At 40.3% G+C, this 26,853-nt stretch overlaps 2 protein-coding genes across 2 annotated transcripts in view; both read right to left on the bottom strand.

The window, feature by feature from the left end:
* The window catches only part of NASP (nuclear autoantigenic sperm protein), a 33,911-nt gene extending 14,525 nt beyond the window's left edge, over positions 1-19,386 (bottom strand). Inside the window, exons 1-4 of the mRNA XM_069477874.1 lie at positions 19,271-19,386; positions 18,926-19,020; positions 6,256-6,306; positions 1,238-1,348 (exon numbers count right to left, since the gene is read on the bottom strand). Coding sequence (XP_069333975.1) covers positions 1,238-1,348; positions 6,256-6,306; positions 18,926-19,020; positions 19,271-19,309 — 296 coding nt within the window. The 5' untranslated portion in view covers positions 19,310-19,386. The remainder of the gene's footprint in view (positions 1-1,237; positions 1,349-6,255; positions 6,307-18,925; positions 19,021-19,270) is intronic.
* Positions 1-26,853, bottom strand: part of TMEM69 (transmembrane protein 69) — a 197,134-nt gene that overhangs the window by 81,892 nt on the left and 88,389 nt on the right. The gene's annotated exons all lie outside the window — the stretch shown is intronic.

Genomic DNA, 26,853 nt, shown 5'->3' with positions numbered 1-26,853 from the left:
CAGATAAAGTTTGGTCTCCACCGCCACAGCCCAATACATTAAGCCCAGGTGGAGACAAACAAAGACACCAGGAATCAGACAAAAGATTATTACAGACATCTAGGAATAAGATTCTGTTCTGGATGTTCGGAGAGGGAACAGGTGTTAGGATAAGAATGGACTGATATGACCCTTAATCATCATGAGATTCAAACCTGAAATCCATAAATGCTTCATAAAAACCATTTCTTTTATAAGGAAGATTAAACTCAATTGTATGTAATATAATCAACCAGTAAGGAACATGACTGACCTCCAATTGCAATTGGTAATTCTATCTTAGAAGAAACTTGCTCAAACCAAGTCATAGGGGAAAAGGCCATTGCTAGAAGATTTAACTTACTTTTTTCTTTTTCAGATCTGGAGGCACATTAAACTCTTTGGGGAAAATACATCACCTTTAAGATACTAAAGCTAACCTTTTCCTCCAGGATATAGGTATAGGGCCAACTGGTGGTAGCTGCCAACTTCCATGTAGTTGCAACAGCAGGTAACACATGTGCTAAAAATGTATGAAAAATGCTGTGCTGGCCGGGTGCAGTGGCTCATGCCTGTAATGCTACCAGTCTGGGAGGCCAAGGAGGGAGGATTGCTTGAGCTCAGGAGCTCGAGACCAGCCTGAGCAAGAGCGAGACCTCGCCTCTACTAAAAATAGAAAAATTAGCCAGGCATTGTGGTGTGTGCCTGTAGCCCCAGCTCCTTGAGAGGCTGAGGCAGGAGGATCACTTGAGCCCAGGAGTTTGAGGTTGCAGTGAGCTACGATGGCACCACAGTACTCCTACCCAGGGCAACAGAGTGAGACTCTATCTCAAAAAAAAAAAAAAAAAAAAAAAGATGAAAAATACTGTGTTAATAATATCATTTGTGGTAGGGTAAGCAATCATGACTTGCTTGGGCCTGAGGGGTTCTCCCAAACACATAACTTCCAAAGTCCCAGACAAACCAGGAAGGACAAGGTGGTACCGTAATTAGTGGTGATCAGAATATAAATTACCTTACTCAGAAAAATCAAAGGCTGAAACTGCTTAGTGATATTTAAGTTTTACAGTTACATAGTTACAGGAATAAACTTCTGTATGAAAAACAGTCAAATGTTTTAAAACTCTTAACCTTCATGCTTTTCCCCCATAAAACTTTTTATAACTCAAGGTCTATTAGGAACATAATATTACATCATAGCAAAACACACAGTACTTACAAAAGACTAGCTGCTTCCTGGAACGCATTGACAGCTGCTGGAATATCCCCCATCACCAGATGTTTCTGTCCTAAACCCAGTAATTTCTTAGCTTCACTATCCACATCCAGACTGCAAGAAAAAGATATTTTTCCTAGTATCAAATACTGGTTAAATCAACATTTTCTGAACACCTGCTATATTTGAGAATAGTTTTAATTTTTTAAAACTTTGGACTACTCTGGCAAGGCCCTGCTGAGTCACACTTATTTTACTACCACAAAACCAAAAGAAATCTCAAAGGCAACATTCCCAGAAGCTTGACTAGAATATTTTCTCATAAAGGCTTATCTCCTCACAAAGTCTATATTGTATGTTACCATAAATATTTGCTCATTAAGTAACAAATAAAGAATCACAAAGGAACCACAAATTCATACAAGTTGTACTAGCTGAAAGAAAAATTAAAATTAAGAACCATTTAGAATAGGACAACAGGCAGTGATCTCAAGATTAACACAAAGTGGTATTGGCATAAAGAAAAGCATATAGATCAAATGGAACAAAATGGAGTACAAAAATGGATCTACACATATACGGCCAACTGAAATTTTGACAAAGGTGCCAAGGCAATTCAATGGGGAATGGATAATCTTTCTAACAAACAGTGCTGGAATAACTGGATACCCAAACACAAAAAAGTAAACCTCAATCCTTACTTCACATCTTATACAAATTGAAATGGATCACAGGCTTTCTAAATGTAAGATTTAAAACCATAAAATTTGTAGAATATTTAGGAGAAAATCTTAGTGACTTTGGATTTGGCAAAGACTTCTTAAACATGAGAGAAAAAGCATAAACTATCAAGAGGAAAAAAAATCAATAAACTAGAGAGACTATTAAAGGGAAAAACTATTGTTTTTTGAAAGACAGTTATAAAAACAAAAAAGGCAAACCACACATTGGGAGAAAATACATGCAAAACTATCAAAGGAGTTGGCTATATAACAAACTCTAACAACTCAATAACAAAAACAATCCAATTTAAAAAAACAGGCAAAAGATTTGAACAAATATGTCATCAAAGATATATGACAAATAAGCACATGAAAAGATACTCAACATTATTATTTAAAGAATGCAAACTAAACCGACAGTGAGATACTATTATATTCCCACTAGAATGGCTAAAATTTGAAGACTGACTACATCAAGTGCTGGTAAGGATATAAAACAAGTGGAACTCTCGTACACTGCTGGTAAGAATGTAAAATGGTAGAATCACTTTAGAAAATGGTTTGGGTGTTTCTTAAAGTTAGATACATACCTACCATATGATCCAGCCATTCCAATCCTAGGTATTAACCCAAAAATTGAAAGTGTATGCCCATACAAAGACTTGTACACAAATATTCACAGCAGCTTTATGCGTAATAACCAAAAATTGGAAACCCAAACAGATAAACAAATTGTGATATATCTACATTAGGGAGTACCATTCACCAACAAAAAGAATGAACTATTGATACATGTGAGAACATGAATGAATCTCAAAATAATTATGCTCAAAGAAGCCACACAAAAAAACTACTTACTGTATGATCCTATTTAGATAAAATTATACAAAATGCAAACTCATTTTCAGTGACAAAAGCAGATTAATGGTTGCTAGGGAGGGAATGAAACACAAAGGAGGATGAGGAAGCTTTGAGGGGATGAGTATGTTCACTACCTTAACTGTGATGTTTTATAGGTGTATACATATGGTTTCTAAGTTCCAATTAATGGAAGCCACGTTTTTTGGAAGGATAATCCCTTTTTAATTCAATCAACTAGATTTGAGCACCTGCTCTTGGCACTGTTGACTATAAAAAGACTGATCTGGGAAGAACACACTGCCAATGTAAAAGTAAAAGCAGAGAACTGAAGAAAGTAAGGAGGCAAGCCATAGGGGAAAAGCACTCCAGGGCAGAGGCAATAAGTTCAAATCTCTAATAGAAGAGTGCTTAAAAATATTTGAGAAATAGAAAACTTTTTTGGCTGGAGTTAAGCTATGGGGAAAATTGTGGGAAATAAAGGGAAGGGGGATATGCAGCAGCATATCAGTATAGAGTAAGACAGAACAAGAAGAGTAGTAGAGATTAGACCAGTTACCAAAAAAGTACAAAAATCTAGACAATGACCTGAGTACTAGCAGAAATGTTTCGATTCCGGATATACTTATTTTGGAATTTGCTAATGGACTAGATACATAATTTCTTGAATGAGTCAGAGATAAAGGCTTCTATTTTTTTGGTGGGGGGCCCAGGCAACTTGTTTTAACAGCCATTAATAGACTGTGAGAATTTTACCTATATTTACATTTAATCCTAGTATCCATACCTCATAAAGTTGTTGGATTATTACCTCATTTTAAGGAAGGAAAAACTAAAACTTAATAGTAGAGATTCAAATCCAGACAATCTAGATCAAGAATTCTATAACAATATTGCTATTTACTGAGATAAGGTCAACTGAAGGAAAAACCAATGAGGAATAGAAGAATCAATTACTGTACGGGATTTAGTTTTGGATATGTTAATTCTAAGACACCTTTTAGACTTCCAAGATGTTAAAAGGGAGCAATCTGGGAGATATGTACAGATGGGAGATACACAGGGACTTGAGATACAAATGGGAGTCATGTCCTTAAACCCATAGGACTTAACAGGGGAGATTACATAGGGAGCAGCTATTAATAAAGAAGAGAGGTGGTGGGGTGCAGTGGTTCACCCTGTAATCCCAGCACTTTGGGAAGCTGAGGCGGGAGGATCGCTTGAGGCCAGGAGTTCGAGACCAGCCTGGACAACACAGCAAGACCCGTTTCTGAAAATAAATTTAAAAATTAGCTGGGTGTGGTGGTGCACATGTGTAATACTAGCTACTTGAGAGGATCACCTGAGCCCAGGAGTTTGAGGCTACAGTGAGTTGTGATAGTGCCAGTGCACTCCAGCCTGGGCAACAAAGCAAGACAAGACAGGAGTCAAGACATGAGACAAGACACGAGACATGACACTACACGACAAGACAAGACAAAAAAACAAGACAGGAGAGAAAAGTTGTAGGACTAAGCCTGGAGCCTTCCAACATTTAGAGGTAGGGGAGATGAAGAAGGAGGGAAGGGGGGGGTGGGAAGGAGAAGGGGGATAGCCAGTGAAGGGAAAGGAGCTAAGGCAAAATGGTATCTCAGAAGCCAAATGAAGTAAAGGAACTGATGGATTGGGTCAAATGTTTCTGACAATATTAACTCAGAGGGCTGAGAAATGTAGAGTAAGGAATATGGATGAAATTAATGACTATAAGCAAGATTGTTTTAGTGGAATGGTGGAGACAAATCTTGATTAAAGAAGGTTAAAGAAAGAATAAAAGAGGAAGTAGAGAAATAAAGTAGTCACATCTTTCACGTTTTCCTGCCAAAGAAACTGAAGAGGTGGCCAGGCGTAGTGGCTCACGGCTGTAATCCTAGCACTCTGGGAGGCCGAGGCGGGTGGATTGCTCAAGGTCAGGAGTTCGAGACCAGCCTGAGCCAAGAGCGAGACCCTGTCTCTACTAAAAATAGACAGAAATTAGCTGAACAACTAAAAATATATAGAAAAAATTAGCCAGGCATGATGCTGCATGCCTGTAGTCCCAGCTACTCGGGAGGCTGAGGCAGAGGGATTGCTTGAGCCCAGGAGTTTGAGGTTGCTGTGAGATAGGCTGATGCCACAGCACTCTAGCCTGGGTAACAGAGTGAGACTCTGTCTCAAAAAAAAAAAAAGAAAGAAACAAACAAACAAACAAACAAACAAACTGAAGAGGAAAAAGATGACAAGGTATGAAAGGTCAACAAAGTTTATTTGTACAAAGTAGGTCTGTGCAAACAATGTCATTGGAAAGAAAAGTAGTATTGCTGCATAGAGAACTATAGGAGCTCTGTTCTTAAGTAAATGATTGTGGATGGGATCTTGTGAATGTATGGAGATGTTGGTGTTATATAAGCGCAATGGTTCTAAAACTTTCAGGAGCCTTTACACTGTTAAATTACTGAAGCCTCCCCCCCCCACCCCCCGCCCCCCGCCCCCAAAGAGGCTCTGTGTGTGTATTATCTCAATCAGTATTCACCACATTGAAATTAAAACCAAAATAATTTAAAATGTTGCATGTTAATAATGTCATTTTTGTGAAAAATAACTTCAAAACAAAAAAATTTTAGTAAGAATAATGGCAGTTTACATTTTTGCAAATCTCTGAACTGTCTGGTAATAGAAGATAGCTGGATTTTCATAGCCACTATTCTGCATTCAATCTGTTTTGATCTGTTTTTGATCTGATTTGATCTGTGTAAGAATGTCTGATGTCACATAGATATATAGTTGGAAAGGAGAATATTTAAAAAACCTTTTCAGGTAACTTGCAGATATTCTTTGACACTACACCAAAACCTAAAAGGTTAGTTGTAAAGTAGAATCTGAAAACATGTTAATGAACTTCTCATACTGGTACATTAAAAAACTGGTCTCTCTTGTACGCTGGATCTTCTATTTATGAATGATTATGTAAAACCATGGACATAGCAGCAGTACTCACAATAAAAAGGAAGGAAATTCTGACATGATACAACATGGATAAACGTTAAAAACAGTATGCTAAATGAAATAAGCCAGTCACAAAAAGACAAATACTGTATGATTCCATTTCTATGAGGTACCTAGAGTAGTCAAATTCAGACACAGAAAATAGAATGGTGATTGCCAGGGGATGGAGGAGGGAGAAATGGGGAGTTGTTTCAGATTTGCAAGATGAGATTTGTTGTACAACAATGTAAATGTACTTAACACTACTGAACTGTATACACTTAAAAAGATGGTAAATTTTACGTTATGTGTATTTATTTTACCACAACTTCAAATACCACCATCAATTTCAACAGTCCTGAAACTAACTGCCCTCAAGTTATACTGCTCTTAGTTTATGTTACAGACGTGAATCTAATGGTACCGTGTAAATGATCTTACCTCTCTACTTTATCCGCAGAGGTAGAAGGAGCAGGAACATCTTCTTCAATTCTGTAATGAAAAATTAAGAGGGAAAAGTAAAACTGAAGCCTATTTTAAGCCTGAAAATTAAATAAATTCAGAAAAAAATATAAAGGAATAAAAAAAAGCTACGATTTATTAAACACCCAAGAATTATTCACCTACTTACATAATCAAATTTAATTCTTACTCTTTCAGATATCCAGGGTTGAAAATAACTAGCAACTTCATAGCTAGAACCACAGAGATAAGGTACAACTTAAAAGGCAGTGCTTTCAGCTGCAGGTAATTAAGCTATCTGGGCTATTTACCCAGAATCTCCAAATGGTCTTGGATCCTTATCTACAAACTCTTTCTGCCACAGCCAATTATATACATCAAAGTTTTATTAAGGGGTTATTCTAGCCAAATAGTCCAGCACAGAGCTTTGCAAACTACGTAGGTTTTTTTTATTTCCAACCTGTACCAGTTGGGTTTTTGTAAATTACAATAGAAGTGTCATGGTAATGTCAAATTGCTTTGTTCCTAAATGCTTATTCCAAACTTTCATACTTATCTCTTTGTAGGACAATAACAAAACAACACTAGTCTATGAACCACATAGTGTGGTAGTAACACAAAAGTCCAAATAAAGAGTTTGAATACTAAAAATAAACACATTATTAATGTTGCACATACCTGCTATAAAACATTCAGGTACCACTGGCAACAAGAACACACAAAATGTTTTGTACCCACATAGGAGAGAGGGTGAGGTGCAATACTATTTAACTTTCATAGCTAGCTGTGACAGAAGTAACTGGGACTGGATTCACCCTTCTGCCTCAGACAACTAAAAAAAATAGCTAAAGTACAAGAACATCAGATTTCAGACACTCAACCATTAGCACGGTACAGTGATCTGACAGAAGAGGAAAACATGAGGTGAGCCTTATCAGTGCCCCAGCTTACTGCCTGGAGAGTTTTGTCAATGACATACGGGAGGAACCCAAACACATTTGACAGTCTCACCAAATTGAGGAGACCAAGGTGGTTAGAATTTATAGGACAGAATAGTAGAAAGGAGAAAGCTATAGAGAGCAAGATTTAGAGATCTGCAGAAGGGTCCCTCTGGTCTTTGGCTAGGTTCTAATTAACTTAATGCATGAGAAAACTACTAAGGCCTGGAAAAGAACCACCAGAATGGAGGAGATGAAACCTCAGAGATCACACAGATTTCTAAAATAGTTCATGGACATCAAGTACAGCACTCAGGAGAGTACTACTTTAATAATGGAGGCAAAATTAGCAATAGACTAAATAAAGAGTGTTTCAGAGATCTGCTTAATAAAACTTAAAAACAAGCCTCAAAAGGATTGAACTATTTCCAAATAACCACCCCAGAACAAAGCCAAAATATATTCAAAGGAATAAAAAAAATTCAGCAACCAACAAGAAACTTCACAATGTCTGATACCCAAAAATAAAGTTACCAGGCAAACAAAGAAACTAAACAGGAAAATAAAACCCATAATGAAAACAATTAATCAATAGAAACAGATTCAGAAATGACATAGATGAGAGAATTAGGCAAGGACATTAAAATAGTTACAACTATATTCTACATGCTCAATAAGGTAAAGATTGGAGCCTACAAAAGAAAATATTCATAAATCTAAAGATGCAGCAGCAGGAACTATCCTAAATGAAAATACAAAGACTGCATTTTCATTTAGGATACAGCTGAGGCAGGAGAATCACTTGAGGACAGGAATTAGAGGCTATATAGTGCACTATGATCCTGCCTGTGAATAGCCACTGACTCCAGCCTGGACAATATGGGGAGATCGCATCTCTTTAACAACTTTTTTAAAAAATTAAAACAAACAAACAAATAAACAAACAAACAAACAAACCCACAGAATTCAACAATGATTCTGTATATATAATGTGGTTTTTTGTCTGCCTGATTTTGTGAGGTTTTTTTCTATCACTAGTTTTCAACAATTTGATTATGATGTATCCTGGTGTCGTTTTCTTTATGTTTCTTTTGCTTGGGTTTGATTTTTGGATCTATAGATTTACGGTTCTCATCAAAATTGGAAAATATTCTGCCATCGTTTCTTTTTCTTCCTACTTCATCTCCCCTCACCCCTTGCTGCCAAATCCCTTCAAGGACTCCAAACAACTTTCCAGTATCTTTTTAAGATATATTGTCCGTTTTGTAAGAGCCAGTTTTTACCAGATAAACTAAGTAACAAATACAGCAACTTGTCAGCTGTTTCACTACTTGAGAGGATGAGGCAGGAGAATCACCTGAGCCCAGAAAGAAGTCTGACTTCAGCCTTCCCAATATAGCAAGATCCGCTCTCTAAAAAAAAACCCCACAAAATAAACAAAATAAATATCACAACTGGCATAATGCCAGTAACTTTCCTCCTCCCACTTTCCATCACAAAATGTAACCAGGCACAAAGCTAGACAGGTATACAAAAGCCAGATCGTTTATTTTGATGCCAACCTAAAGCTTTAAAAAATTGTTTTTAAATTTTTTGTGGCAAGGTCTCACTGTCACCCAGGCTGGAGTGGAGTTGTGCCATCATAGCTTATTGTAACCTCGACCTCCTGGGCTCAAGCAATCCTCCTGCCTCAGCCTCCCAAGTATTTTTATTCTGAAGTCAGGAATCATCAAAAATGTATTATGATCAAATTTACTTTTTATACACCCTGACTGCAGTACAAAATATTGTTTTGTTTTTTGAGACAGAATCTCACTCTGTTGCCCTGAATAGAGTGCTGTGGCGTCAGCCTAGCTCACAGCCACCTCAAACTCCTGGGTTCAAACGATCCTCCTGCCTCAGCCTCCCAAGTAGCTGGGACTACAGGCACACGCCACCATGCCTGGCTAATTTTTTCTATTTTTAGTAGAGATGGGCTCACTCTTGTTCAGGCTGGTCTCGAACTCCTAAGCTCAAGCTATCCTCTCACCTCGGCCTCCCAGAGTGCTAGGATTATAGGCGTGAGCCCCTGTGCTCTGCCCAAAAGATAGTTTGAAGTAGATAAAATTATTAACAAGGGAACCAGTAAAGACACTATTAAATAACACTGTAAAGTGCTCAGCAGTGATAAATTTATTTCTTCCATTCTTACTCAGCAGTAGCCTAGACAAACAGAAAAGGATCTGAAGTAAGGCAGTACTTGTACAGTCAGAAGTAGACTAAAGAAGTGGTACTCACATTTTAGTATGAGAATCACTTGGAAGACCTGTTAAAACAGACGGAGCTCCATCCCCAAGAGTTTCTGATTCAGTAGGTCTGAGATAAGGTCCAAGAATTTGCATTTCTAACAATTGCCCAAGTGATATTTACACTGCTGGTTTTGGAACCACTCTGAGAACTACTGGATGAGATCAAAAATTATAAACTGATGTTCATGTCCTATCTGGGCAATAGACATATGTGACCCAGTTATTTTAAAAAATATTAATTCTGGTAGTTACTACATTTAAAACTATAAAACTATGACATAAAAGTCCGGATTCCTACTTCTCTTAAAGAATCATTATGAATTTTTATAATGAATATGAAATCAGAATAGTAGAGGAAAGCCTAAGAGAATTACTTAATAATTCATCTGGAGAAGGCCGTTTTAAATCCAGAAACCATGAATATTGATCAATTCTACTCCATCTAATTCATTTCACAAAAGGTTAACTTAGCAAATATTCATATTATAGAATCTTGTAACAAACAGGAAAAAATCCCAGTGGGAATAAATTAATGAGTATACCATAAACAAACACATTCAGTCAAAAGTCTGCATTCCTAGAAATCTCTACCGGTATTTTTCAGAAAATAAAACACAAACAGCTCAAACATTTGAGCACATGCTCCTGCTCATTCTTAAGAGGCAAAATCAATATCAACCCCTTCTCTTCCTCAGCCTACTCAATGTGAAGACAAGGAGGAAGGAGGATGAAGACCATTATAATGATCCACTTCCACTTAATGAATAGTAAATATGTTTTCTCTTCCTTATGATTGTCTTAATAACCTTTTTTCTCAAGCTTATTTTATTGTAGAATACAGTATATAACACATATATAAAATACGTATTAATTGACTGCTATAAGTAAGGCTTCCAGTCAACAATAGACTATTAGTAGTTAAGCTTTGGGGGAGTCAAAATTTATATGTGAATTTTTTACTGCATAGGGATCAGTGCCCGTAACCCCCATGCTGTTCAAGGGTCAAGTGTACTTCACTTTTTCCTATCTGGCCCTCTAGGCTTTACAATTCTAAGCTCTGCTACAGAGCAATACTAGGAAGGCCAAACTACTTATTACTGGAGACCTTTTGGAAACTGGAAAAGGAGTGGGGCTGGAGGGTAGAGATTCCTGTGGGGAGTCCAGAATGTTTATATTAATATCTGAGGCTGGGAAACTGAGTCCTATCTAATCAAAATAAGCTACAAAAACAGTATTCATTAGTAGAAACTAGGGAGTTAAATGTTAACATAAGTTGATTTTATGGTGCTTATGGAAAACCTAAATGGATAATGTTCAAAAGGCAATTTAGAGCAAAAATTAGACTGCCAGACATAATACATGTAAGTGTCTATTACATTCTCATTTACTACCTTCACACACACACCAAAAAAAAAACTCTTGAGAGAGGTGCCAATATTCCTGTTTTGCAGAGAAGTAACTTACCCAGTAACACAGATCATTCAGTACCTATATGACCCCTATCATAACTCATATTCCAACTGCCTGTTGACTTTATTCTAAAGAAAGGAATCACGTCTATCTTATCCTACCTGTATTCTAGTACCAAGCACAAGGCTTGGCACATAATCAATATTTGTTAAGATAAGTGACTGATGCTGAATCAGTAGGGTAGGATTAGGGCAAGTGATTTTGTCACTTACCATGTGAACTGCCTCATATTTTCTTCAACTATAATTAACAGTATATATCTCACAGGATGGTTTTGAAAAGCAAATGAGAAAGTTCATTAAGTGCTTAGAATCATGCTTACTGGGACATAAGGAATGTACAGATTCTAGCAATCATTAACAATGAAAGAAAAGAGAAATAAATGGAGGTGGTCTATCAAAGGAAAACATGTCAAGGAAGGAGTAGCTGGTCTCAATGCAGCAAAAAGGTTAAAGACTAATTAGAAAGCTAAGAATGATGAGGACAAATTTAGCATTTAGACAATGATTGATCACCTTTAGTAACATTGTTTAAATGGTATGAAGGTAAGAAGCCAGACTGAAGCAAGTTCAATAAACTTATACACTCTCAGTACACGCCTGTCCTATTAGATTGTGATCTGATGACCAGGAACTGGTACCTTATTAATCTTTGTATCCCTAAAACCTAACAATAAAATATAGATTAAATACAAAAATTAAACGAATAAGCAAACAAGGAAAAAAGTGGAGATTTCTAGGAATGCAGACTTTTGACTGAAGAAGTAAAGGAAAGCAGCTAAAGAGATACGATACAGAAAATGTTTTTAAAATACATCCATTTTAAGAGCTTTGAATGTAGAGGAGACAGTGCCACCAGAAGGGAAGGAGAGGAGGCACCAAGAGACCAAACAAGTAGCTAGTGCTAGACAATTAGACATAAAAAAATGGAGATTTGGCTGGGCTCAGGAGCTCACACCTGTAATCTTAGCACTCTGCGAGTCTAAGGTGGAAGGGTTGCTTGAGCTCAGGAACTCAAGACCAGCCTGAGGAAGAGTGAGACCCCGTCTCTACTGGAAATAGAAAAATTAGCTGGGTGTTATGGTGCCTGTAGTCCCAGCTACTGGGGAGGCTGAGGCAGGAGGATCACTTGAGCCCAAGAGTTTGAGGTTACAGTGAGTTATGATGGTGCCACTGCACCCAGGGTGACAAAGTGAGACTTGTTTCAACAACAACAACAACAACAAAAAGCAAATCTTTAATTGTTTATGTTCAAGATATTTTTTCTTCAACATAAATCTGCACTCTTGTGAAGAAAGTATATGGCTTATACCTATAATCCCCTGAACTATGAGAAGCCAAGGCAGGAGGCCAGGAATTCAAGACAGCACAGCAACATAGCAAGACCCTGAATGCACAAAAGAAATATTTTTTTTTAATTAGCCAGGTGTGGTGGCCCACACCTGTAGTCCTAGCTACTCAGGAGAATCACTTGAGCCCAGGAGTTGAAAGTTACAGCACACTATGATCAAGCCACTGCACTATAGTCTGGGAGACAGGGTGAGACCCTCTAAAGAAAATACAGTATACCACTTAGGTTTTTCTTTTTGCAAATTTTAGTTTCCAACCCTCTATCTGTATCTCCTATAGACAAGCAGGTGAATGAACATTCAAAGTAGAAAAACATACAAACACCACCTGACTGGCCTCGATTTAAATTCTTGGCCACAAATCTAAAACAAGCACTCAACATTGGCTGTCAATCCTATCACATTTCCCATAGAATATTTGTCTTTTGATTCACTAAAATGACTATTTCCCACTTCTACCTCTCCTCAAATCTCCTACACTATACTACACTCCACCTTACTTCCAAGCAGGCCTTGCCTCACTCTTCATTGAGCAAACACAATCAGACAGGAAATCCCCCTTCCTCAAGCACCTAATATACCAACTCACTTGCATCCATACCCATTGAAGTTTCCCTGCTAGAGGGGGCCTCCGATTGTCATTTAATCTTATTGGAGCCATCCCTGACCACCTATGTAAAATAATCACCTAGCCAGGCATGGTGACTCATGCCTGTCTGTAATCCAGCACTTTGTGAGGCTGAGGCAAGAGGATCTCGTGTCTAGGAGTTCAAGACTAGCATGGGCAATATAACAAGACCCAGTCTCTACAAAAATATTTTTTTAATTAAAAAAAAAAAAAATGATATAACCACCCAATTAACTTTCACATCAGGTGGCTCACGCCTGTAGTCCCAGCTACTTGGGAGGCTGAGGCAGAAGGATCACTGGCACCCAGGAGTTTGAGGTTGCTGTGAGCTGGCCTGACTCCACGGCACTGTAGCTTGGGCAACAGAGCGAGACTGTCTCAAAAAAAAAAAAAAAAAAAAAGAGCTTTCACATTAACCTTAAAATAGGGCACATTGAAATAATTATCTACAAAACACTTATCACTAATATCCTCTCACATATATATTTATCATCTTTATCCCACTAATAGAAGTTCCATTTGAGAATGCAGACTAAAGTTGACCCCTGAACAACCCAGGTTTGAATTGCTTGGATCCACTTACACAAGGATTTTTTTCAATAAATATACTGGAAACATTTCTGGAGATTTTTGACAATTTGAAAAAACTCAATACAAACCACGTAGACTAGAAATATCAACAACATTAAGAAAAATGATCACGCCTGTAATCCTAGCACTCTGGGAGTCTGAGGCAGGCGGATCGTTTGAGCTCGGGAGTTCGAGACCAGCCTGAGCAAGAGCGAGACCTCGTCGCTACTAAAAAAAAAATGAATAAATAAATTTAAAAATAGAAAGAAATTAGCTGAACAACTAAAAATGTATAGAAAGAAATTAGCTGGGCATGGTGGCGCATGCCTGTAGTCCTCGGGAGGCTGAGGCAGTAGGATTGCTTGAGCCCAGGAGTTTGAGGTTGCTGTGAGCTAGGCTGACACCATGGCACTCTAGCCTGGGCAACAGAGTGAGACCCTGTCTCAAAAAAAAAAAAAAAAAAAATTTTTTTACTCCAAAGACTATTGAGCTAAACCACTTAGTTTTATTTTGACATTTTTCCTTCTAAAGCAAAGAATAAGAAGCTCGGGAATTACAACACAGCTAAGACAAAATTCAATGCATTACATAGGACTTCTCTTTCCAATTGAGCTTTCTTTCTCTCCTCCCTACCACTGCAGTACAAACTGCTATACATTATTTTTATGATACAAACAAAAAAGGTTAAGAAAGAATTAGTTAGAAAGCTAAGAATGCCAGGACTGATTTAGCATTTAGATAATCATAATTGCCTTAAGCAATATTGTTCCAATGGTGTGTAGCGACAGAAGTCAAACTGAGGCTTTTTTACAGATGATAAAATTGTGGTCCACTATCACCTACTTAAGCAAGGAAGCTGGTATCAAAAGCAATTCTAAGCCAGATGAGGTGACATATGCCTGTAGTCCCAGCTACTCAGAAGGCTGAGGCAGGAGGATTGCTTGGGCCCAGGAGTTGGAATCCAGCCTGGGCAACACAGTAAAACTCCCATCTCTTTTTTATTAAAAAAAAAAAATCTGAGGCCGGGCGCGGTGGCTCACGCCTGTAATCCTAGCACCCTGGGAGGCCGAGGCGGGTGGATCGCTCGAGGTCAGGAGTTCGAGACCAGCCTGAGCAAGAGTGAGACCCCCGTCTCTACTAAAAATAGAAAGAAATTATATGGACAACTAAAATATATATATACAAAAAATTAGCCGGGCATGGTGGCGCATGCCTGGGAGGCTGAGGCAGTAGGATCGCTTAAGCCCAGGAGTTTGAGGTTGCTGTGAGCTAGACTGACGCCACGGCACTCACTCTAGCCCGGGCAACAGAATGAGACTCTGTCTCAAAAAAAAAAAAAAAAAATCTGAATTGAGGTTTATTTCTCATTCCATTTATTCTTTCTACTGTTTTGGAAGTTATATTTATTCCTTCAATGGTTATACTGGAATTATAATATACATTCTTATCTACACTCTAAATTCTTTATTTCTTTATCCTACCCATAAACATGAGAACCTTAGAAACTTGACTTCTAAACATCCCCACCAACGTACTTAACTGAGGTACAATGCCTTCATTGTTCTCTCAGACTAATTAGATGGGATAATGAGGAAATGAAAATGGAAATGCTGGGATTTAATCCAGTCTCTGCCACTTTTTAATGTGGAAATTATTTCTCTAATAATACTAATAACTCTGATCTTGAGTTTCCTCATCTACAGAATAGAGATAAAAACTACTTCACAGCATACTCACGTAGATCAAATAAATATTTATTTAAAAAAAATAAACAAGGCTGGGCATGGTGGCTTACATCTGTAATCCTAGCACCTTGGGAGGCTGAGGCAGGAGGATCACTTGAGCCCAGGAGTTTGAGATTGCAATGACCTACGATGACACCACTGCACTTTAGCCCAGGCAACAGAGACACTGTTTCAAAAATTCAAAAAATAAATTAAAACAAAGAACAAGAAACAACCAGTACATATAATTGCTCAGTTTTAGTTTTCAATTTATGATGGGAGGAGCTGGGCACGGTGGTCCAGGCCTGTACTCCTAGCTACTCGGGAGGATCGCTTGAGCCCAGGAGTTCGAGGCTGCAAAGAGCAATGATTGTGCCACTGCACTCCAGCCTGGGCCACAGAGAGACTGTATCTCTAAAAATAAATAAATTTATAATGGGAAGAAAAATCTAAATGGTTAATTTTCTCTAGCTGCATATACATAAACCTTCTCTGTGTATAACCTGCCAGGAAGCTGAAGGCTAGTTCATTAATAACCTAACTGGCTATATACAGATGACACCTGAAAATGTGGAAGAGACGTTAGGTGCATACTTTTATCTCTTTTTTTTTTTTTTTGAGACAGAGTCTCACTCTGTTGCCCAGGCTAGCGTGAGTGCTGTGGCGTCAGCCTAGCTCACAGCAACCTCAAACTCCTGGGCTCAAGCAATCCTCCTGCCTCAGCCTCCCGAGTAGCTGGGACTACAGGCATGCGCCACCATGCCCGGCTAATTTTTTCTATATATATATTTAGCTGTCCATATAATTTCTTTCTATTTTTAGTAGAAATGGGGTGTCGCTCTTGCTCAGGCTGGTCTCGAACTCCTGAGCTCAAACGATCCGCCCACCTCAGCCTCCCAGAGTGCTAGGATTACAGGCGTGAGCCACCGCGCCCGGCCTATACTTTTATCTCTCAAAAAAAAAAAAACCTTTTAAGTATTGAAAGGGGTGAGGATTCATCTAAGTGAAATATTGACTGCTAGAGATGTCTAAGAAGCACAATAATAAAGGAACTCTTTTTATAATAGATACAGCATGACTTCCAAGCCCAATCTATACTGGTCCTATCGAATCAATGGGGAAAAAGGCCATGGGAGTTTGAAATTAAAACTATTTCCGGCCAGGCGCGGTGGCTCACATCTGTAATCCTAGCACTCTGGGAGGCCGAGGCGGGTGGATTGTTTGAGCTCAGGAGTTCGAGACCAGCCTGAGCAAGAGCAAGACCCCGACTCTACTAAAAATACAAAGAAATTATCTGGCCAACTAAAAAATATATATAGAAAAAATGGGCCGGGCGTGGTGGCTCACGCCTGTAATCCTAGCACTCTGGGAGGCCGAGGCGGGTGGATCGCTCAAGGTCGGAAGTTCGAGACCAGCCTGAGCAAGAGCGAGACCCTGTCTCTACTAAAAATAGAAAGAAATTATATGGACAACTAAAATATATATATAGAAAAAATTAGCCGGGTATGGTGGCGCATGCCTGTAGTCCCAGCTACTTGGGAGGCTGAGGCAGGAGGATTGCTTGAGCCCAGGAGTTTGAGGTTGCTGTGAGCTAGGCTGACGCCATGGCACTCACTCTAGCCAGGGCAACAAAGTGAGACTCTGTCTCAAAAAAAAAAAAAAAAAAAGATTAAAAAGATTAAAAAAAAAAAAAGATTATAGAAAAAATGAGCCGGGCATGGTGGCGCACGCCTGTAGTCCCAGCTGCTTGGGAGGCTGAGGCAGGAGGATTGCTTGAGCCCAGGAGTTTGAGGTTGCTGTGAGCTAGGCTGACGCCATGGCAATCACTCTAGCCAGGGCAACAAAGCGACACTCTGTCTCAAAAAAAAAAAAAAAAAAAAAGATTAAAAAGATTAAAAAAAAAAAAAAAAGATTATAGAAAAAATGAGCCGGGCATGGTGGCGCACGCCTGTAGTCCCAGCTGCTTGGGAGGCTGAGGCAGGAGGATTGCTTGAGCCCAGGAGTTTGAGGTTGCTGTGAGCTAGGCTGACGCCATGGCAATCACTCTAGCCAGGGCAACAAAGCGACACTCTGTCTCAAAAAAAAAAAAAAAAAAAAAAAAAGATTAAAAAGATTAAAAAAAAAAAAAAAGATTATAGAAAAAATGAGCCGGGCATGGTGGCGCACGCCTGTAGTCCCAGCTGCTTGGGAGGCTGAGGCAGGAGGATTGCTTGAGCCCAGGAGTTTGAGGTTGCTGTAAGCTAGGCTGATGCCACGGCACTCACTCAAGCCCGGGCAACAAAGCGAGACTCTGTCTCAAAAAAATAAATAAATAAATAAATAAAAATTAAAAAAAAAAAAAACTATTTCCCAGTTCCAAGGTGATTTTCAGGATAATATGAGAACCAATCCTCTCTACACTAACTACATGAACGCAAAGGAAACAAAAGGTGACAAGTCATAGGTAGAGATAAGCAAATCTCTAGTAACTACAAAGGTACTAACATCATCGTCAGAAATGTAAGCCTATAGAAAACCAATTATAAAAACCTCATTTTTAAACAAAAAAACCTCACAGCAACCTTTCCTTTTACAGGGAAGACAACTAACTTCTAAAGTGCACAAGATTAGGAAAAAAAGTAGAACCAGGTACCAAAAAATAACGGAAGATTGGAAAATCAGAACTACTGTACGAAAACAGCACTCGTTTCCTCCAACTGATGTGGCGTTTCCCTCCACTATTCAAAAAATAGCTTATGCCTGAGTGGCAATGTGCCACTTTCAAAACAATCATACCTTCTTTCCCTTCAGTCTACACCTCGTGCATGCTACAACCGATTCTCCTAGCAACTAAACTACTGGGAAGTGAAGAGAGTTCCACGAAGCGCTGGGTGAAGACGCTTTGCGCCCTGATAGTGTTTCCCTGAAACAATCAACACCTTCAAGGTCTAAAAAAAACTACGATCCTCCCCATTACAGACGGGAGCTCTCTTAAGGGTCGTAGAGTGCGGTAACCATCCCCCGAGCACACAAGGTGAGCGAGGAGGCGGAGGAGAAAAGACCTCACCGCGCCCCTCCGCGGAAGTCCACAGCTTTAGCTCCAGTCGCAGCCCCAAACAATGGAGTTTTCCCGCCTCCTCAGGGCCCCGCCCCCTACTCCAGAGCCGGCGGAGGGAAACGAACGCACGCGCGCAAGACCCCGCCCTCCGCAAGGCCCCGCCCACTCCGACCCCTTAGGTCCAGCCTCCTTCCTCGTGCAGATTTTTTTTTATTTTGGCGCCAAATCTGTTGGTTATATTCCCGGGTTATCTAGAGACTCTACTGGAGGGGCAGGCCAAGAGTATGGGGACAGTAGGGGTATGACCGCAGACCCTTAACCCTGGGCCCCGCCTCCCCGCCGATAACCCCGGGCCGGGGAAGGAAGGAGAGGGGCAGGCGATGGAGACAACCGCCGCTGCCCCCGGCAAGATGGCGGCCGCGAAAAGCGGGGCAGGGGGCGCCAGCCGATCGCCGTTACTGCTGGTGCGCGAGGCACTCAGGAAGAGGGAAAGTTCTCCAGTGTCCAGGCCTTCCCCGAACAGCGACAGTTATTCTTGGGAAGGCAAGTCCTCCTGCCCACCGGTCTGTCCCTCCCGCAGGGCCCCCGTCCATCAGCCCACCCCGCGGACTGGCCAGTGCCTCAAGCTCTCCACCGTCCCGCTTACTTGGCAGAAACCAGCTCCGCGGCGATGGCGGCAGTGGCTGTGGAGTCTGTGGCCATGGTTCCCCTGAAGTGGTGAGCCAGTAGGCAGAACAGTGCCTGTGAGAAAAACAGAAGGAATTTGGGACGCCAGAGACTTAGTCAGGGACAGAAAATGGCAGATTGGAGACTCCGCGCGGCTAGGGCCCTGTTATATACCAGGGCCCTTCGCCCCGCCCATCCACTTCCGGATCCTCCCCCCGAGGTTTAAAGGGCCAGAACTCAACCCCTCTCTATCCCAAGGACAGCCCATCCCCCCGCCCTCGCTGTATGGCTCCGCGGGGTACCTTCCCTCTCTGGCCCGCCTTACCCGAAAAAAGCTACTTCCTGTTTCTCTAGCAAGTCGCATAAAGAACTGGAATCTTGATACTACAACTCCTGACAGGACGCCAGCCTTCGGCTTCCACAGAAAGGGACGCCAGTGCTGTTCTGCATATTTAGAGCGAGTAGCCGAGGATCCCCTTCCCGCCTGGATACTGGGGAAAGTGACTTGAGACTTTCTATCCGTCCTGTCAGTCGTAACGGACGGACACGCAAGAGCCGAGCACGAGTACAGCAGCAACAGCTAGAACTGATCTCGGTGAGAGACGCGTGGCTCTGGCACCCAGCAACAACTGACGCAAGAAGATGCTGTTCTAGGATTGGCTACAGCTGAAACTACCGCGCTTGATTCAAAGCTCTGGGCTGTGGCGGGAAACGGCTGGCTCCTCCTTCTGAACCCGCCCCCGTCGGCTGGCCCAATCCGCTGATACCATCCTCTTAGGCCCTACCCAGATTCCAAATCTGGCTAGTTTAATGCGCCCAGCTCTTTTTTTTTTTTTTTTTTTTGAGACAGTGTCTCACTCTGTTGCCCAGGCTAGAGTGCCATGGCGTCAGCCTAGCTCACAGCAACCTCAAACTCCTGTGCTCAAGCAATCCTCCTGCCTCAGCCTGCCGAATAGCTGGAACTACAGGCATGCGCCACCATGCCCGGCTAATTTTTTTCTATATATATTTTTAGTTGTCCACCTAATTTCTTTCTATTTTTAGTAGAGACGGAGTCTTGCTCTTGCCCAGGCTGGTCTTGAACTCCTGACCTCGGCCTCCCAGAGTGCTAGGATTACAGGCGTGAGCCACCACGCCCGGCCCTCCCAGCTCTTTTCGTCCACTCTTGGCTATGATTTGTTGAATGCCAACTACGTGTGGGGGTACTGTGCTTAGATGCTTGAAAGCTATTAGCTGTTTTATTTAATCTTAATTTAGCCATTTATTTAATCTTAAACAACAGTGCTACTAGAGAGATCTCTGCTAGCGCTATGTCGTATAAAAAGAAACCAAGGTTCAGGGAAGGTGTGTGACTTGCTCAGAAAGTTGCAAGACAAGTCGATTATGGCAAGCAATGTTCCTCATTTCCTGCAACTGGCTGACTCAAAAATAACTAACAGGCTGAAAAGCTACACTTTTCACACCTGAAGCATCATCCATTCCTTTTCACTATGGTCCAGTCTATGGTAATTAGAACAGGGGGTTTTATTTTCCCTTAGGTTACACACATTGACTAGGAAAGATTCCCGGGGAGGATTCTTATTCTAATCCGACAAGGCTCAGGCAGGTTGAAATCTTTGGAGTACAGAGCTGGACCTGGAAATGCCAATTCCTGGGGCAAACAGACGTGGGGTCTCCTATTATTTTCTTGGTGACCTGAGCCAAGTCATGTAATCTCTTGAGATTAAATGTAAAATGAGGTTAATATTAGTATCCACCTCATAAGGATACTGGGAGAATTAGAGGTAATTAGTGTTGTGCCTGGCTCATGCTAAGCATCCATTAAATGGCTACCACAGTCTCATGACATGGTAACCGGAGGGTTGGAAAGGGAAGATCTCTCTAGAGTCCCTACAGCCAGGGCGAGAGCCTGCAGAAACCCAGTCCAGTTACTTGTGTGAACCATTCACCTATTAAACTAATATTCACTGAACACCTATGATGTGCAAGGCTTTGTACTAAGTCCTGGGGACAAAAGACAAGGTCTCTGCCTTTGAGGAACTCAGTCTTAGGGGAAACATATATATATATACATATATATATATATATATATATTTTTTTTTTTTTTTTTTTTTTTTACAGAGTCTCTGTTGCTTGGGCTAGAGTGCAGTGGCGTCATCATAACTCACTACAACCTCAAACTCTTCGGCTCAAGCAATCCTCCTGCCTCAGCCTCTGAAGTACGGTATTTTAAATCTATCTACTTCTTTCAATCTTTACTATCATCACTCTAATCTAAGTCTAGACACCATTACCTCTTCTCTGTACTACTGCATAGCCTCTGGTCTCTGTTTAACTCTACCAAAAAAAAATATTTTTTAAATGTAAATCAGGCCGGCACAGTTGCTCACACCTGTAACCCTAGTACTCTGGGAGGTCGGGGTGGGGGGGTGTGCAGATTGCTTGAGGTCAGGAGTACCAGACCAGCCTCAGCAAGAGTGAGATGCCTATCTCTACTAAAAATAGAAAAAATCACCAGGCGTGGTGGCATGCACTTGTAGTCTCAGCTCCTCCGGAGGCTGAGGCAGAAGGATTGCTTGAGCCCAGGAGTTTGAGGTTGCTGTGAGCTAGGCTGACGCCACGGCACTCACTCTAGCCCGGGCAACAAAGCGAGACTCTGTCTCAAAAAAAAAAAAAAAAGAAAGAAAGAAAAGAAAAAAGTGGGTTAGGTTAAAAGTATTTTAAAAAGCAGTTTGATCCCTAAATCTCCCCTGAGCTAATAGAAGACTGACAGTTTATTCTCTACAGAGGGTAAAACAAAAAAGATGTTGAACTAAATTGAAGTTGAAGGTAGAGGAAGGGTATTGAAAAGAGAGGAATTAAATGAATGTTTACATACAAAATGTTGAGACCTTGTGACAGACTGCTAGTTGTTTGTCTCCCAGTATCTATTTTTCTCTTCTTCTGTAGTAGTAATAGAACCCTGATTGTTTTTATTTATGTATTCATTTTAGTGCACATCCATCAGAATAAAAACCAAACCTGTCAATTTCCCTTGGAGCTAGAAATGCCCACATAATGACTTTTTGGTCAATGGAAAATGAACAGAAGTAATATACGCAATTTCCATGTAGAGACATCAAAAGGAAGGGGTTGTCTTTCAGAAGACACAGTGGTGAATCATGTTGGATATGTCAATCAGGGAAATGCTCCAGGAATGACAATGTAGTAAGACAGAAGAAGCCTAGGTACCTAACATCATGAAGCCACCATACCAGCTCTGGGCTACTTAATCCTAAAATGTTATATGAGAAAGAAATAAACTTCTTAGATATATCCATCATAAATATATATATACATTATATACAGAAATGTGTTTGTGTGTGTATATACATATATATGTATAGATATATATAAAAATATGTAATAAAGACTCAAAATAGGCCAGGAACAGTGGCTCACACCTGTAATCCTAGCACTTTGGGAAGAGGGAGGCCAATGCGGTAGGATGGCTTGAGGCCAGGAGTTATTAATAGAAAGCAGCTTGACCAACACAATGAGACCCACACCTCTACAAAAAATAGAAAAGTAGCCAGGTGTGGTGGCTCATGCCTGTAGTCGCAGCCATTCAGGAGGCTGAGACAGGAGGATCACTTGAGAGCAGGAGTTGGAGATTGCAGTGAGCTATGATTATGCCTCTATACTTCAGCCTTGTCTCAAAAAAAAAAAAAAAGCAACAAACACTAGGATTGGAAAAGAAAGAGATATAAATCAACAATTGTAGTTGAAATTGTTAACACATGCCATTTAGAAATGATTATATCAAGCAGATAAAAAATAAGGAGAAGGCCGGGCGCGGTGGCTCACGCCTGTAATCCTAGCACTCTGGGAGGCCGAGGCGGGTGGATTGCTCAAGGTCAGGAGTTCGAGACCAGCCTGAGCGAGACCCCGTCTCTACTAAAAATAGAAAGACCTTATATGGACACCTAAAAATCTATATAGAAAAAATTAGCCGGGCATAGTGGCGCATGCCTGTAGTCCCAGCTACTCGGGAGGCTGAGGTAGTAGGATCGCTTAAGCCCAGGAGTTTGAGGTTGCTGTGAGCTAGACTGACGCCACGGCACTCACTCTAGCCCGGGCAACAAAGTGAGACTCTGTCTCAACAAAAAAAAAAAAAAAAAAAAAAAAATAAGGAGAAATATTGAAGATGTTAATATGCTCAAATAACTAAACATGTATAGAAATCTGTACTCAAAAAACAGCAAATGCACATTATATTCACACATCATAAATCATTTACAAATAAGGACCACACATTTATTAAGGCTCAAAGAAAGCCTTAATAAATTCCAAAAAATCATTAGCATTATTATATAGATTATGTTCTCCAACCATAAAGCTTTATTGCATTGCAAATTATGTTTTATGTATGGCATAAACAATATAAAATACCCCTTGAGTTAAAAAATCATGAAGGAAGTTAAGAAATACTTAGAACTGAATGATAATGAAAATCCTACATGTCAAAATTCATAGGACATAGATAAAGCTGTATTTAGATGAAGAATTACAGCTTTAAAAATTTTTACCAGGAAACAAACAAATGTTTGTTTGTTCAGCTTATGAATTCATGAAAAGAACAATGACTGGGCTCAGTGTCTGATGCCTGTAATCCTAGCACTCTGGGAGGCCGAGGCAGGAGGATGGCCTGAGCCAAAGAGTTCAGATGAGCCTGAGCAAGAGCAAGACCCCATCTCTACAAAAAAATAGAAAAATTAGTCAGGCGTGCTAGCTGGCACCTGTAGTCTCGGCTCCTGGGGAGGCCGAGGCAGAAGGATCACTTGAGCCCAGGAGTTTGAGGTTGCAGTGAGCTATGATGGTGCCACTGCACTCTAGCTGAGGCAACAGAGCGAGACTCTGTCTCAAAAATAACCCCAAAATTTCAATGGCTTCATCCAATAAGGTTCAATTTCTACTTATACTACACTTTCAACTCAGGTCAGCTGGAGCCTCTGCTCTATGTCGTTCTCACTCTGGATCTCAAGCTGATGGAACAGTGACCATATAGGCCATAAAGCATTGCTTGTCACCGTTTCAGAGGGAAAGAGAAAATGTGTTGGAAGTCACACTTGCTTTTAAAGTTTTCACCAGGAACCAACAGGTATCACTTTTTCTCTTTTCACTGGCCAAAACAAGTCATGTGGCCACGTCTAAATCCAGGTAGGTAGGGAAAGACAACTTTACTGTAAAGAAGAACCAAAATATTTGGTGGACAGCAGTAATGACTACCACCTAACTGTGACTAACAGTATATTTTTAAAAATCATGATCAAGTAGGATTTATCTCTGTAATGCAAAGATAATTCAACATTAGAAAACCTATCAATTTAATTTATTACAATAAAGATTAAAAGGAAAGATGGGTTTGATGTTGTGTGCCTGTAATCCCAGCTATTGGGGAGGCTGAGGCAAGAGGATCGCTTGAGCCCACGAGTTCAAGGCCAGCCTGTTGGACATCAGCCTGGGAAACATAGCAAGACCTCTGTCTCAAAAAAAAAGTTAAAAGGAGAAAAATCGTATGATCATCAATGTAGAAAGAAATATACATTTTCACTTAAGATATAAAATAAAATTATATCTATAAAGCTCTTACCAAACTTGGAATACTAAGTAAATTCTTTTTTTCATTATTATTATTATTTTTAGAGATGGGGGTCTCACTATGTTGCCCAGGCTGGTCTCAAATAACTCCTGGGCTCAAATGATCCTCCCACCTCGGCCTCCCAAAGTGCTGGGATTTCAGGTGTGAGCCACACTGTGCCTGGCCCTAACTAAATTCTTTATGTTTGTAAAAACTATATACCAAAACCAAGACTAGACTGCCAACTATTACCATTACTGTTTAATTTTGTCCTGGGTATTCTATACAACCTTCCATAAGGAAAAAAACAAAAGGCATAAGGAAAACTGAAAGAAGTCTAAAGCAAATTCAAGACAAAGAATCTTAGGATTAGTGTTGTGAAACCACTTCGTGTTAGGAAACCACTAAGCTACTACTAATTATAAGATTCTAGGCCGGGCGTGGTGGCTCACACCTATAATCCTAGCACTCTGGGAGGCCGAGGCGGGCGGATTGTTTGAGCTCAGGAGTTCGAGACCAGCCTGAGCAAGAGCAAGACCCTGTCTCTACTAAAAAAATGGAAAGAAATTATCTGGACAACTAAAAATATATAGAAAAAATTAGCCGGGCATGGTGATGCATGCCTGCCTGTAGTCCCAGCTACTCAGGAGGCTGAGGCAGTTGGATTGCTTGAGCCCAGGAGTTTGAGGTTGCTGTGAGCTAGGCTGACGCCATGGCACTCTAGCCAGGGCAACAGAGTGAGACTCTGTCTCAAAAAAAAAAAAAAAAAAAAAAGATTCTAAACAATCTTGAGCATACTTTGCCATTTATTGTACATTGCTGCTACTTATCAGGAAGGTCTTCCTTTTTGTCCCTCACCATCTCTGTCATAATTTTTCCTTTGGTAATGAAGAAAAATAATCCATTGACTTTTTGGGTTCATCAATCAATCCTTAGATGATACCTGATGTATACCAGGCCTAATTATCTTCCTAAATCTCTCTGATTGTTGGATATACCACCCTTTGGCAACAGGGACAATATTCTTTTGAAATATACCTATGCTGCCTAGCAGAAGCTTGTAGAAAGGGCCATTATAAATGTCTCTGAAATTCCAGAGTAGGGCTTTAATACAAAAAGTGACACCCTGGATCTCTACAAATTGAAGTTTTACCTCATTTGTTTGGCAGAATCAAATGGCTCTTAACTTCATACTCATAGCTCGAGGTGATGTTTGCACTCTTATTAACACAATCTATCAATCCATAATGCCAATTGGGAAGGGATACCTCTAAAAGAAAGTAATGAATATTTTAAAAATTAACACCTCAACCAATAAAGAAATTTTCAATGTTTTAATGTCTTGAACCAATATCAGGACTCCTTCATAGATCATATTAATATTTTCCTAGACAAATATTAATACTATGATCTCTTTCAAAGGTATGTTATTGGTCCCCTTTCTCAAGGAGCCTTTTTAAAGTTTGCCAACCTTTGACCACAAGGTTCACATTCCTTCCCCTGCAGGTGTCACAAGATTTCATTTTTCCTATGCCAGTGTGAAAGAGCCCCTCCTCCCTTGAAGACCACAAGGCAGTTGCCGAAAGGGGTCTTAGACTGTACTTGTATATAAAGAGTTTTGATGTAAGGACTGGGATGTCATGGTGCTAGCTTCTGGCTGGTGAGTACACCCTTCCTTCCCTCCTGCAATGTAGTTTTTTTTCTTTTCTTTTCTTTTTTTTCTTTCAGCATATTATGGGGTTACAAAAGTTTAGGTTACATATATTGCCCTTGCCCCCGCCCCAAATCAGAGCTTTGAGCATGCCCATCCCCTAGACAGTGTGCATCGCACTCATTATGTATGTATATACCCATCCTCTCCACCCCCACATCTGCCCGACACCCGATTAATGTGATTCCTAAATGTGCTCTTAGGTGATGATCAGTGAAACCAATTTGATGGTGAGTACATGTGGTGCTTATTTTTCCATTCTTGGAATAATTCACTTAGTAGAATGGGTTCCAGCTGTATCCAGGAAAATATAAAAGATGCTATATCACCATTGTTTCTTACAGCTGAGTGGTACTGCATGGTATACATATACCACATTTTATTAATCCACTCATGTATTGATGGGCACTTGGGTTGTTTCCACATCTTTGCAATTGTGAATTGTGCTGCTATAAACATTGCAATGTAGTTTTTATAAAGGTAAGTCTCATTTTCAAATTGAGTCTGTGGCCTTTTATTCAAAACAACAATCAGACCAGTTGCAGCCCTTTGGGAAGCCAAGCCAGAAGGATCGCTT

Source organism: Eulemur rufifrons, chromosome 8 (assembly GCF_041146395.1).
Source record: "Eulemur rufifrons isolate Redbay chromosome 8, OSU_ERuf_1, whole genome shotgun sequence".
NCBI lineage: Eukaryota > Metazoa > Chordata > Mammalia > Primates > Lemuridae > Eulemur > Eulemur rufifrons.
This window is presented reverse-complemented; position numbering and strand designations above follow the sequence as displayed.